Genomic DNA, 13628 nt, shown 5'->3' with positions numbered 1-13628 from the left:
AGAGCTATTGTTGCCGATACCGTAGCTCTTCACTGTCAGAAGGGCGTTTCTGACAGTCAGTCAGGAAAGCCCTTCCTCACAGTAGCGTCTATTGCACTGTACGGAGAAGGGGGCGTTCTTTACCGCCCGGTGAGGATGCTGAGCAGTGAGGAACACCCCCCTAAGTACTCGAGTACTATCAGGAGTAGGGGAGGCATTCCTCATCACTCAACATCATGCCAGGCAGTTAGGAACGCCCCCTCTCTCCGTACAGTACAATAGACACTACAGTGAGGAAGGGCTTTCCTGACTGACTGTCAGAAACACCCTTCAGACAGTTAGGAGCTACGGTAAGGGCACCGATAGCTCTTCACTGGGGGCACAGAACGGGAAAGTCGATAGTTCGCTGAATTCAATGCACTGTCGGCTTTCTAGCGGTGTATTACACCACACGTGCCCCAGATGGTGGAAGTTCCTCTTTAACTACTTATAAACAACAAAATACACAAAAAGATACAAAAACAAAAAGACAACTATTCAGAATAAACACTGTACCTTTATCCCGTTCAAGCTCATCTTTACAAACTGCATCGGCACAAGCATCAAAATACTTTTGTAGTGTGTCAACCTGTCTACAAAGGATGTCACGGAAGGTCTCCATTTCGGCAAGCTTTTCACGCAGACTGTGTCCTTTCTAAAGGATAAAATAAATAGTTATGACATATGTTAATAAATGGTACAGGTAAAAAGAGAAGAACTGGTATGGCATACTAAGGATATGTTCACATGTAGTTTTTTTGTAGGGGGACTGAGGTGGAATGTGCCAATAAAAAAAACAAACAAAAAAAAAAAGTGTGTGAACTTATCCTTTAAATATCCACACAACATATACAGTGCTATGATCATATTTTTTATCACTTCTACTAAAAATAGCAATTACACTGATATTATCAATATTAACATATTAAATATATTTATCTGTAATCTGGTTTTCATTTTCTGGAAAAACAAACCTTAAATGATGATGTGGAAGTAGCAGAATACCCGCTTGCTCCAGAAACCAAGGAAACCATTGAGCCATGTCTCCGTAAGCTGGACTCGGATCCATAGCCAGATTCAGACTGAAAAGAGAGAAAACAAAAGGGGATCAATTGCTAAATTAAAACCATGGCACGGTTTATTCAGGTACAAAACAATGCAAAATAAACCACCTAACATAGTAGCTGCCAAAGGCGACGCGAACCTTAGCGTTAAAATGGCCCCAACTGGAGGGATCAACACATGCCTATTTCATTGAACAATGAATAATGATAACAAATGTATAATAACATTGAAAATTTTATTACGAAGCCTGAGTACGAGTCGGTAACATTTTTTGGATGCTAACCAAAATTGGTCCAGACTCTGACTCCACAGCCCTGCGGCCAAATGAGCATTCGACCAACTCCCCCTACAAATGTACGTACTGCCAAATAGTGCGCATGTCCCGAAAGGATGGAAAGCCACCTATGGCAGCACTTTACAAATGGAGCTTGTGTGAACAGAACCTGATTATATAATTCAAAGATGGCTTCCTCCTCCCCGGTAAAATACAAGAGGGACAGGGGCAACGCCATCTAAAAAGAAAATTCCCCACAGCAACCAATCACAGCTCAGGTTTCATCTTCCCTCAGCGGTATAAGATATGAATCATGTGTGCGGAGTGGTTGCTATGGGCAACAGAGCTTAGATAAATGAGGCCTAAACTATTAACACCATACAAATCTTAAATAGGACAAAAAACGAGAGCCCCGAGTACATGGCGAATATAAAAAATGGCCAAAAACAACAGGCTGCAGCATTACATAACTGCTGTGGAAAAGTGAAAGCTGAGCTCTTATTGGTTGCCATGAGGCGCCATGCGGCAGCGTATACTTCCATATCTACGAGAGACCTTGAATATACAAGAGACATAAAATAAAGCTCGAGAGACACCAATAATAATAAAGTGATGCTGAGGAGAGGACGGAGCCATCGTCTGCAGGTCCCTTACTCAGCACAGTAAAGTGACTGGAAATGTGGCTGATGTCACTTCTATTATGGGAAGCTGAAGCAAGCGCTGAAAAGGTCGCCGCTACCGCCACGCAAAACCAATCAATATACTACTCGCCTCACGACAACCATGACCATAGTCTAACACTTGGCAAGATTTGAGGGTGAACATTATACTGCACTGTATAGGAGGAATTCACATGCAGCAGGTTTACTGAAAAACTTTGAGATTGTCAAGGATTACAGAAATCCATAAACATGACGCAACAACCCTCTTCAGATGTACGGAGTGGATTAAATAGGTCAATGCATATACAGCGGAAGTGTTGCAGATTTTCTAGGCTGATTCGCACATGGGAAGTGTGCCAACCATGTGACATTGTATTATAGTATCAAATAGCTGCACTATGCACTGAGATTTTTGGTACAGATTTTAGTTCATTCAATATAAGCAGTGAAATCTGCAGTAAGCGCCGCAAGACACACTGGGATTTGGAGCGAAATACATGGGAAAATGTTTCCGTCTTGCACACGGCTACCCTTACACGGCTAGGCAGCAGAGCGCTCTTTCTACCCGGTAAAGCTCTATGAGGGTGCAGTCAGATATATATATATATATATATATATATATATATATATATATATATATATATTTTAATATATATATTATATACACACATACATACACATACACTACGGTATATCCGGACAGTTTGCTTTCTGACTTGGGAAGATGTACGATACAACAGATAACACTGACATCTTTTTATTGCATCGAGGGCCGAATACACTGGAACAAGCCCTAACAAAGAGAATATGCATTTACATTTTTGCCGTGACATTTTTCCTTGGTCATTCAATAACCATGATACTTGCGAGATCTATATTAGCAACTTTGTAACCGCATGTACTAAAATTGGCCACATTTTACACGATTTGTTTCAGTGCTAGGACATTGCTAGGAGACTAGAAAATGGCAAGAAACAACGACAAGCAAGCAAACAACCATAAGACTGTTACTGCTCACTTAGGAAAAAAAGTGAAAATAATCTATAGGACTGGTACGAGTAACAGTAACAGCAAGAAAGTAACATATAACGTAACCAACAACTAGCACAAAAATAGTAGAAAAGTCAATTATTTCATGAAATATAGCAGTAATTCTAGCTACAGCATCGCATCATCCAAGCTGATGCACGCCACTGATGGTTAGGAAGCTGACCATTAGCTATTCCCATGAGAAAAGCACTTAGAGAAATGAAAGGATCTACAAAAAACACCGACACGCAGCGCAATGCCAGACCAAAGTGCCCAACACGTTAACCCCTTACGTGCCAGGAGGTTTCACCAAGAGGGCATGAGACACAACTACTGGTTTACAACAGAGCGTGAATGTTACCAGCAGTTACCTGGCCACTGCCTAATGTCTATGACACCGGCAGTGTGCGGAAAGTCAGTACAGTCCTGCAATTCTGGTTACCGGTTCTAAACCCTGCTGCACTGCGTCACCTTCTCCAGCACTTTAGACATCCGGGCAGGTTCCATGTTATGGCTTCCTTTTCCCAATAGTGTTTCCAGACAGATGAGGAAGATGAGACGATGCACTTAAGCCCCACCCAACAATCTTATGATGTATGCCAAGGAAGGAGGACCGGGCTTACTAGCATGCAGCCAGAGAACATGAGTGAAACACGCAGGGATTGCTCATTCAGCAAGCTGAGAGGGTTAATAGGGCTAACAGCTGAGGAGGCTCATGGGAAAATCCATTGAAACTTTAACTGCATTTTCTCCGGCGTCATCCCCGATCGATATATTATTTTATTTACGGATATTATCGATCAGAAGTTGCATACAACGACGCAGAATAGGTTAGCAACACTGGTAGTCTGGCTGACAAATCTATTTTGACCTGCATCCCTTTCCCCTAAATACCATATACACGCACAGATGAAATAAGTAGGGAATGAAGATAAGTGGCTGCCAGACGCCTGTAGTGACGCTTATCTCTAGGGTAAATTAGGAATTAGGCAGGTCAATAGCCATGACGTTGATTTCGTTTTCCCTTGAAGAATATATTTGGTCAGACGGGGAGGGGCGTTTCAGCTCCCCCATACAGTTTAGACTGCAATTTATACTGTATTTCAGTAAGGCCTCATTCACACGTGTGATTTTGATGAACATGTGATGTGTGTTAATCATGGACTGCATGCACATACGTTGATTTTAATTGGCACATGCAGATGTCCAGAGATTTTCCATGGACCAAAAAGCATACAGAAGCCATTCCTTTCATAGAAACATAGAAAAGTATAAGAAATTAAACAGATAAATGAAAAACATTAAGAAAACTTTTCCAAGAGATTACTAGATCTGATCTAGTAACATCAGTTTCTCCTCTTACCAATATTCTAATATTAAAGGTTTCAAGAAAAATTAGAATAATTTGCAATTTTGGCACAGCACATTGACCAGAGGTGTGGAGTTGGGGCCAATTTCGGGTGGAGTTGGAAAAAAGTAAATAAATTATATTATTATAATATAAATGTAATTATATTACATAATATTAGAGAATTTACAAGTACAGTTTGTTACTTATTTACTTTCACAGGGTCAGAGTATGGGCCACAGTCAGGCTGTGGAAAAACAGGAGCTGTTGTTTCGACCCTGGCATTGACCATAGGTTTTTACTGGGACCTCAGCAGTCAGAATATGTTGAAGTAGAGAAGTTTGGGATTTTTTCTTGCTTCTATAGCACCAACCTATTCTGCAATGCTTTACAGATATTGTCATCACAATATAAATTCACTATCAGTAGGTATTTGGAATGTGAGATAAAACCCACGCATGTACGGGGAGAACATACAAACTCCATACAGATGTTAACCTTTGTTAGACAGAACCCTAGGTGCCAACCACGGAGCCACCGTGACGATTTATTAGTAAATGCCTCCTTAGATGGACTAGTGTAGATAAATCAGGATATACACTACTCTATATGACTGGCCATGCACAGGAGTAAAGCTATTCTATCCTTTCATGGACTGAGTGTCTTGTCAGATTCAGCCCTGCAGATCACAGACAGTAGATCATAAGCACCACAGAAACAGAACATGTTTCATATTCACTAAACAGGATTAAAGGAGTTCTGTTCAGCTTCAGAGAAGCACAACAAGCCTACACTAAATCATAAGGAAAAAAAAACACTATACTACTATACCAAGAGAGCTTCAGAAACACAACTACAATGAAAAGCACACAAGGCGATAATATGTTACTGGGTAGGAGCTATTAGAAAGAACTTGTCCCCTCTTAAAGAGGACCTTTCACCATCTGCGGCACATGCGGTTCATACACCGCTAGAAAGCCGACAGTAACAGTGCACCGATAGCTTTTCACCGGGGGCACAGAACGGGAAAGCCGAGAACAGGGAGGAGTGGATAACCACCAGAGAAGCACCCCTGCTTAAAGGGGCTCTATCAGCAAAATCATGCTGATAGAGCCCCACATATGCATGAATAGCCTTTAAAAAGGCTATTCAGGCACCGTAAATGTTATACTAAACTACCCCCCCCCCTTTAAAATAAAACAGGGGGGGGGGGTATTCAGGGTGCGCCGTCTTCTTCATCCACGCCTCCTCTCCCTCCGATGTCCTCGGATCCCGTCCTCCTCCGGCGCTCGCGAACTGGCATTGATATAAAAAAAATGGCCTGGGCGCATGCGCAGTAGCCGTAGTAGAAGCCGCATGATACTGTGCATGCGCCCAGGCTATTTTTTATGTGGGGCTCTAACAGCATGATTTTGCTGATAGAGCCCTTTTAATTCATTCCAACGAGAGCCCTGGAGACACAGCACCAATTCTCAGGATCAGCGAGAGATTTCAACGGTCAGACCCCCATAATCTGCAATTTATTCCCTATCTTATCTTATGCTATAAAAATTTATTTATTCTTCACCCATAACACCTTTACTATACGAAATGTCTAATTAAATTGACAACTGGGTATTACCATTCCTCTTGTCAAAGGGGACTCTCTTGGAAGGACCAGACAAAACCTATTAACAAAGGAAATTGTAACGGCCACTTGTCAATTTATACATTTCCAGGAGGATTAATCGAGGAATATCATAATGCCGAGTTATACAAAAAGATGCTACAGATTAGTTATTTCACGGGGCATCCAAGTATTCACTAACATGTCAGGATAGCTTCATTTTAATGTGGAAATGCAAAGTCTACTAGCAGGCGGAGATATGGGGAGTTTTCAGATCCCAGGTCTGCACATTCACTAAACCAGAGGTCATCATTACAGGGAGATATGGCCAGTTCAGGTTGTATATTAGGGACAGAGTACCTCACCACCATTCTGCACAAAGGCCTCCAGGCACAAAGTAATATTGCTTGTATGGGTTTCAGTCTTTAAATATCACAGTCGACACATTATTAAACGTCCTAATGTACTGCGGCATCCACTAATGGGGCGATCGGTTATTTATAGCTCCACGTCAACATCCATTGACAGATTACAGCCCCGTCGGGCAGAAAAGAAAAATGTATAGACAGAACTGTCATAAGAGACTGCACAAAGAGCCATGACACACTATATACTGAATTTAATTGTATAATACCCATTCGATAAGTGCTGTGTAATCCCTACTCAAGCACTTGACTATTACTGCATAATATAATAAGATAAAATATACCTTTGTGCTCTCCATTTTTCCAGTGAGGATCTCATATAGGGCTTCTTGTAATAAATCTTATTACAGCCCATCATAAAGGAAAAAAAAATTGCACAGACCCTTCCTAGTCATTGGGGCCATTCACATCTATTTTTTTCATGGACCAAGACAGACTTGACAAGCCCCATGATACACTAGGACGTACAAAGTCCACAAAATGGATACACAGTGAAAGAGACGGCACCAGTTGGCTATTACGATGTAAGCAGACAGACTTTCTGCTAGACATCTGTGACCAGTAACCCGAGTAGCCGTGTGTAATGTGAAGAGTCGGCAGAAGCGTGTATTTGTGGCTGGCAAAGTCCCGGCACACGGCATGCTACTGACAGCAATACGCTCCAGCATCTGTGCTGTTCTTGGCAGTCAGTGAATAGAACACACCCAGGAATAACAGATGTGGAGATGCGGCCTTCTGGGCAGTCAGGGAAGCCGGCCCGCCACACCACACATTCCCCAGCCTGTCTACACCCATAACCAGAGCTGCTTTACACGGCTCAGGAATCTGTAAAGCCATATGAAAGCTATACTATACATATTTATATACTAGCACAGCAGTGGGGCTATAGAATAATCTGAAATTTATATAGTCCCTGTAAACAAGGATCAAAAAGCCCAGGCGGAGGAGAGGCCGGTCATTTTTGGAAGGATTACAGAAGGTAATGTGTATAGGAGCTGCCTCGGCCACTCCTGGGGGATTACTATGCATTAAGGCTGTGTCAGAACACAGCAGGACAAGAAAAACAAACAGCGTTTTACAAAATATAATCTAATCTCATGCACACATTGCAGGGAAAAAAATATGGGGAAAATCTATTTTGTTATTTTATCCAGTAAAATTCTGCGATTCCTCCATATATTTATACGGGGGAGCAGAAATGCAATACGTAGTAGAAAAACGGTGAAAAAGTAACAGCTTTTGTTGCGTTTTTTTGCTGTGTTTTGCAATGCGTAGTCTTCCTCTAGGTTCACACTTGTGCTCAGATTTCCGTTCTTCGGGTCTGCTTGAGGAAACGAATAAACAGAAACCCAATCTGCTAAGAAAGTAGTTACCCACGGAAAGCTGCGGACCCCCAGACACTATAATGGGATCTGCTGAGTTTCTGCCCGGAAAACGCGGAGAGAAAAGACTTTCGAGCGGATTCAGGAACGGAATCTCTGAATGGAAACCAGGCGGTGGTGTGAACTCAGCCTTAGGGTTAGATCACAAGGAGGAAGTGGGGGGCCAATAATTATGAAACAGGTCCTATCCTGTTCCTTGGCATCGGAACGGAGGGGAACAGGAACCACCACCTAACCTGTTGACGCTGTGAAATCAGCCCCCCCCCCCCCCCCGGCTTGCACACTATTCAGTGTGAATGTAGCCTCCGCCCGATTCACATCTGTGTTCGGGCCGTTCTCATCTATTCATGAAAGATGCGGACAGAAAAGTCCTGCAAAAAGCGCTTTTCTCTTCACATTTTTTTGTGCAGAAAGCACACACACCCCATTATAATCTATGGGGTCCACAGGTTTCCTAAGGTAACTGCTATTTTATGTGGATTAGGTTTCCCTTCACGGGGCTCACTGCACGTAAACCTGAATGCAGATGTGATCTAGGCCCTAGTGAAGTGGTAGTGCACATGAACATTGATCCATTTCCTTCTAGGAGACTGCTGGAAATGGCCAAGTACAGAGCCCTGTTCGTCGCTTAGACTGTGGTCCAACAGGCGCACTACTGCTCCTTCCATGCACAGGACTCGGGGACCCCTGTACTCATGGACAGGGCATAGATGTTAATAGGAAAACCCCTATAATGCCTCATCCACACACATTACACATCCATATGGTACTGCTCTTATGGGTCTATACCGTCACTCCAATTTTCTATAAGGATACATTTTATTTTAATCCCTGATGCCACGCACTAGTCTGTGCGAGAACCCTGTAAATACATTAGAGAAGTGCTGAGAATACTAAAGTGACCAAAGAGACCGCCGTACACACATCCTGATCAAAAGGACGGCAGAAAGAAAATATTCAATACATGAGCTACTCCACAAGAGCCGTGGCAATGCAGCTGCAGTCTATATTTTGACAGCTGTGATGCCCAGTAGAGCAGGCGGCATGGTATTTATGGAACAGCATGGTGAATCAATTAACAGCATATTAATAATGTATGACTCCCAGGCCAGCAGCAATACCCAAAGTGCAACACTAGATGGCGCCAGTGATAAAGCCATCAGTAATACAATGAAGGTTACTATCGGTCAAAGCCCAAAGGTAACACTTTACAGACAATGCAAATGTTAACGGCTTAGATTAATATAATAATCAGATAATAGAATAAACATGCTTGACTCATAGAACAAGAGATTTCCATCTTTTACACTGAGCATAATGGTGAAAGTCTAATGGAAACGCTTCAGCTTGTTGTTGCTGGCAGGTATCTGTGATAAGTACACACAATCTACACAAGCTCCACAACACAAAACTGCATTGATCCAGTAACCGGATACCCGTGTTGGACCGGTAATAAATGCTGCTATGTGAAAACAAACAAATGGCTGACATGTCTAAAGACGCTACTACAGTCACTAGAAACTGGTCTGTGAGCCAGATCTGATGCCAAGGTTGCCCGCTGAAATATGGCGCTTGTATCCTACAGGTTATGCGAGGGTCACACCTGCGCTCGGGTTTTCATTCTTCGGGTTCGTTGCAAGTGGAATGGGGGATGGAATCACTGAACAGAAACCAGGCGCGGGTGTACAAGTACTAAGGCTGGTCTTAAACGACCGTAGTGGTTTTTGCGTTCCGCAATTTGCGGCTCCGCAACACAAATTTCACTTTAAAAATTAATTCCGCAGACATCCGCAAAGTGCATCCGCAACGTATCAGTAACGTGTGTATCAGTATTATGCGGATCCGCAAAAAACAAAACACACATGTTGATATCTGCAATTGCGGATATACACTGATGTATGTTCAGTGTATATCCGCAAAAATGCACGCGCCCATAGACTTCTATTGGACCTTCCGTGCCGTGCCATAAAAGCACGGCCATTACGGACATGCGGTATACTGTCCGGACCACGGTTGCAGCACGCCACACCACTGACAAAATCTACGATCGTGTAAGAGGCCTCATAGAAAATTATGGGACCGTAAATGGTCCGCAATTTTGAACCCGCAATTGCGGACCATTTGCGGTGCAAAACTACGGTCGTGTAAGACCAGCCTAAGAGTTCAAGAGAACGTTTCACCACCTCTACCTCTCAATAAGCACTAGTGCTCCAACTATAGGTTCACACTAGCACTTGGGTTTCCATCCTTCAGGTCCCAAAACACAGAAACCCTATCTGCTTACACATAGAAACCCGTGGACCCGGTAGACTATAATGTGGTCTTCCATGTTTCCTCCTTGCAGGACTTTTCTCTCCGCCGATTTTAAGCAGAATCTTGGATGGAGAAGGTCTAATGTTAGTGTGCACCTAGCAGAACTATGTCACAGCTGGATTTTTTTCTCTAGCCCCCACCAATCCCGAGAAATCACTTCTGTTTCAGCACAGATAAACTCTTTCAGTTACTGTCAGGTAGGAGGTCCTTCATGACTGGGACCGCCCATCTGACAGCAGAGAGCACAATGATGCTGAAAATAACAGCATTGATTACTTGGGAATGGTGAGGGCTAGAGAAAAAAAAATGGAGCAGTGTCTATTAACAGATGCTAACAACTGGAGTTGGTAGACGTAGTGAAAGGTCCTCTTTAAGTAAATAACTTTATCCATATAACGCCAACATATTCGGCAGCACTTTACTGTAGAGTTCACACAAAATGCTGACAAGACTCCAATGAAATATTAAAAAAAGGTTGTCACAGTCAATGAAAAAATGTGCTAGCAGGCCGGGCATTGTGAAACATGAGAACCTATTACTTGGCCATTCTACCTCCTGACGCTCTAGTCCTGTTTACTTAGCTGTAGCCGCCCAATATACATTATATTAAGGAGCGGCTGCCGTATAATAAACAGTTTGCTATAAGGCAGTCTCATAAATCTCCCCGGCCATTTATAAACTTACAGGGATGGCACGTGTATAACAGTGTGCAGCACAACATCCACCGTAACACTGAATTAACCTCATTGCAGTACATCACAATTACAGCGCTATATTTAATACACGGAATTGGCCACAAATTCGCCTCAGTCACGGTTTTTCAAGCAACGATTCTAGGAAACTTTCTCGGCCAATTTTCTTTTAATTCTGCTCCTTCTACCATTTAAGTTAATGGAGAAAAACCAAAGCAAATCGGTGAGACAACGAAAGGACAGAAAACAGAGACAAAACAGTGATTTATTTAAAAAAACCCAAAAACATGACTATGTATTACTTTAGCGGTGCCTGAATAGTCTTTTTCATGCATATGAGGGGCTCTATCAGCATAATTTTGCTAATAGAGCCCCTTAAGAAAAAGTTAAGCTTAGCGAGATATACCATGTTTCTCCAAAAATAAGCCCTACCCTGAAAATAAGCCCCAGCTAGACTTTCCATGTATTTTAGAGTAGCCTTGAAGTATAAGCCCTACTCCAAAACTAAGCCGTAGTTACAATTGGGTTTAACCATTTCCCAACATCTATCGTGCGAATATGGCGGATGCCGGGTCCTTAAAGATGGCGGCTAAAATGCTGTAGAGCAGCCACCGTAGTGGAGACCCGAAACCTAATGCTCGCGATCAGAGCACTCTGTGATCGTAAAGTAGTGTATCTCCCATAAACTGCAATATAGTGTAATAAAATAGTTAAACAAAACAAAACATTTAAAAAGTTGAAAAAAATAAATAAGACTTCTCCCGAGCTGCACCACTCCTCTGGAATGCTCTACCCCGGACAATCAGATTAACTCCCATTTTTACAGTTTCAAATGCAAACTAAAGACGCATCTTTTCAGACAAAATTTCTAATGTAAACCCTTCCATACTATAATTAGAATCCCCAAAATTTAACCCTCCTCTGTCCCCACTCCCACATTACCCCACATGATATGATGCCATTTCAGGCTAACTTTATAGATCCACATGTTAAAGGACACAACTGTTGACGGCTCATACAGCTTGTGTAACGACAGTAACCTCTATTACAACATTGTCTGACCTCTGTACAAGCAATGCTGCCCCTGCTACCTCTTGTGTCACCCCCTCTACCTCAGATTGTAAGCTCTTGCAAGCAGGGCCCTCAGTACCATTGTGTGAAATGACTTTCTTTGTAAGGGAGCGTTCACACTACTGTCGGTGTCCGACAGGTAGTGTCCGCTCAAAATCTGTCACGGACATTAGGAGCGGACACTAGCTGTGTCCGTGACACTTGTCATTCATTTCAACGGGCATCAGGTGCGTTCTTTTGCACTCCGTGCCCGTCCTTCCCTGTCCGCATGTAAAGATGTCCGACTTCTCAAGCGGACAGAAGAACCCTACATGCAGGGTGACAGACTGAGTGGACACTAGGAGCGGACACTACCTGTCGGACACAGATGGTAGTGTGAACGCCCCCTAATGTATCTTTCTGTCTGTATTTGAACCCTACAATTTGTACAGCGCTGCGGAATATGTTGGCGCTGTATAAATAAAATGTATTATTATCTATCATAGTGCTCAACTTCTCTCCCTCTATCATATCCTGCCCTTAGTACAGTTATATTAATGGTTCACTTTAAAGGCGCTAAAATTGAACATCTAATTCTTGAGATCACATGGAGTAGTTTTTATAAAAACATCTTCTATATAGTGCATCTGTGTAAATTATTAAATGGCCCCTAGAATTGACTCTTACACCATGAAGGCAGGAGAGTTTTTCTGCTATACGGTACAGCTAGGATTTTTCTAGTTCCTTTATTTACTACAATGATAAATCCGGCTGCTGAGGAATGTTAGTGCAGCGGCCAAAACAAATGGAAGAAATTTCATGAAGGTTCCTGTGCAGTTCTACTCTGAAATATACAGAGAGGTCAGGAGGCTCCATAAAGCGTAAGGGGCTGCTGTAGTTTTCTTTCCTTACACCTTGACCTCTATCACACTGCAGATGAACAACATCCTGGACTTTGGCTGCCTACTCCGTGTTCCTTCAATGTGCTGAAGACACTTGCACGGCCTTGGCACAAGTATTTGTCTAGGATCAGCTCCCGTGCGGCTACAGGAGACCGGCTGTTCATTATGATTTCCTCTGTAACGTACATGGCTTTTTCTTGCTGTACACCAATTTATAAAAAATTGATGGTTGTATGATGGCTTTCAATAACAAGCGGCATTGGTAGAATCTTACAGGTCAGAATGTTTGGACTATCTAATGTCTAAAGGACTTGCAGATTTGTCTAATTTTTAGAAATTACTTGAGGAAGACGGGAGATTTACCATTCTAAATGAGAATGAATTTTGCTCAAATTTGTACAAAAAAGCCTGACATACAAGCTATGCACCATATTTATCATGTGTTTTAGACACTTCACCACGTCCAGTGCAGTTTGACAAACCTCACCTTTCCCTAGCGCTCCAGGCCTACCTACACGGTCCGGTCCTCCCGGAGTAGTTTTATTTCGAGAAGACACCGGAGCAGGAGTAACCGACCATGCTGGGAGCACACCACATGGGACAGGAGTGTATGACTTTTTTTTTTTTCACCTCCCCCGGCCTACTTTAAAAATAATTGATTTGCCCTGACATCATTAAGCAGGTAAAAGAAATAAAAAAAAAAAATTAAAAAAAATTAATCGTTAAGACGTATTGCCCAATTTCTACATTCACCCAATACTAAAGGAACACACAGTGTAACAAAAGTATTTTTCACATTATAAGCAAAGCATATTATACTTGCCAATACATTAGCACATTAGCAAATATCAATAAGACATAG

The 13628-nt window shown here is 42.4% G+C and overlaps 1 protein-coding gene across 4 annotated transcripts in view; it reads right to left on the bottom strand.

The window, feature by feature from the left end:
• CERT1 (ceramide transporter 1) overlaps window positions 1-13628 on the bottom strand; it is a 63748-nt gene that overhangs the window by 17773 nt on the left and 32347 nt on the right. For all 4 annotated transcript variants that reach the window (XM_075270650.1, XM_075270664.1, XM_075270657.1 and 1 more), the window contains exons 4-5: window positions 993-1100; window positions 535-673 (exon numbers count right to left, since the gene is read on the bottom strand). In XM_075270650.1, coding sequence (XP_075126751.1) covers window positions 535-673; window positions 993-1100 — 247 coding nt within the window. The remainder of the gene's footprint in view (window positions 1-534; window positions 674-992; window positions 1101-13628) is intronic.

Source organism: Leptodactylus fuscus, chromosome 1 (assembly GCF_031893055.1).
Source record: "Leptodactylus fuscus isolate aLepFus1 chromosome 1, aLepFus1.hap2, whole genome shotgun sequence".
Classification (NCBI taxonomy): domain Eukaryota; kingdom Metazoa; phylum Chordata; class Amphibia; order Anura; family Leptodactylidae; genus Leptodactylus; species Leptodactylus fuscus.
This window is presented reverse-complemented; position numbering and strand designations above follow the sequence as displayed.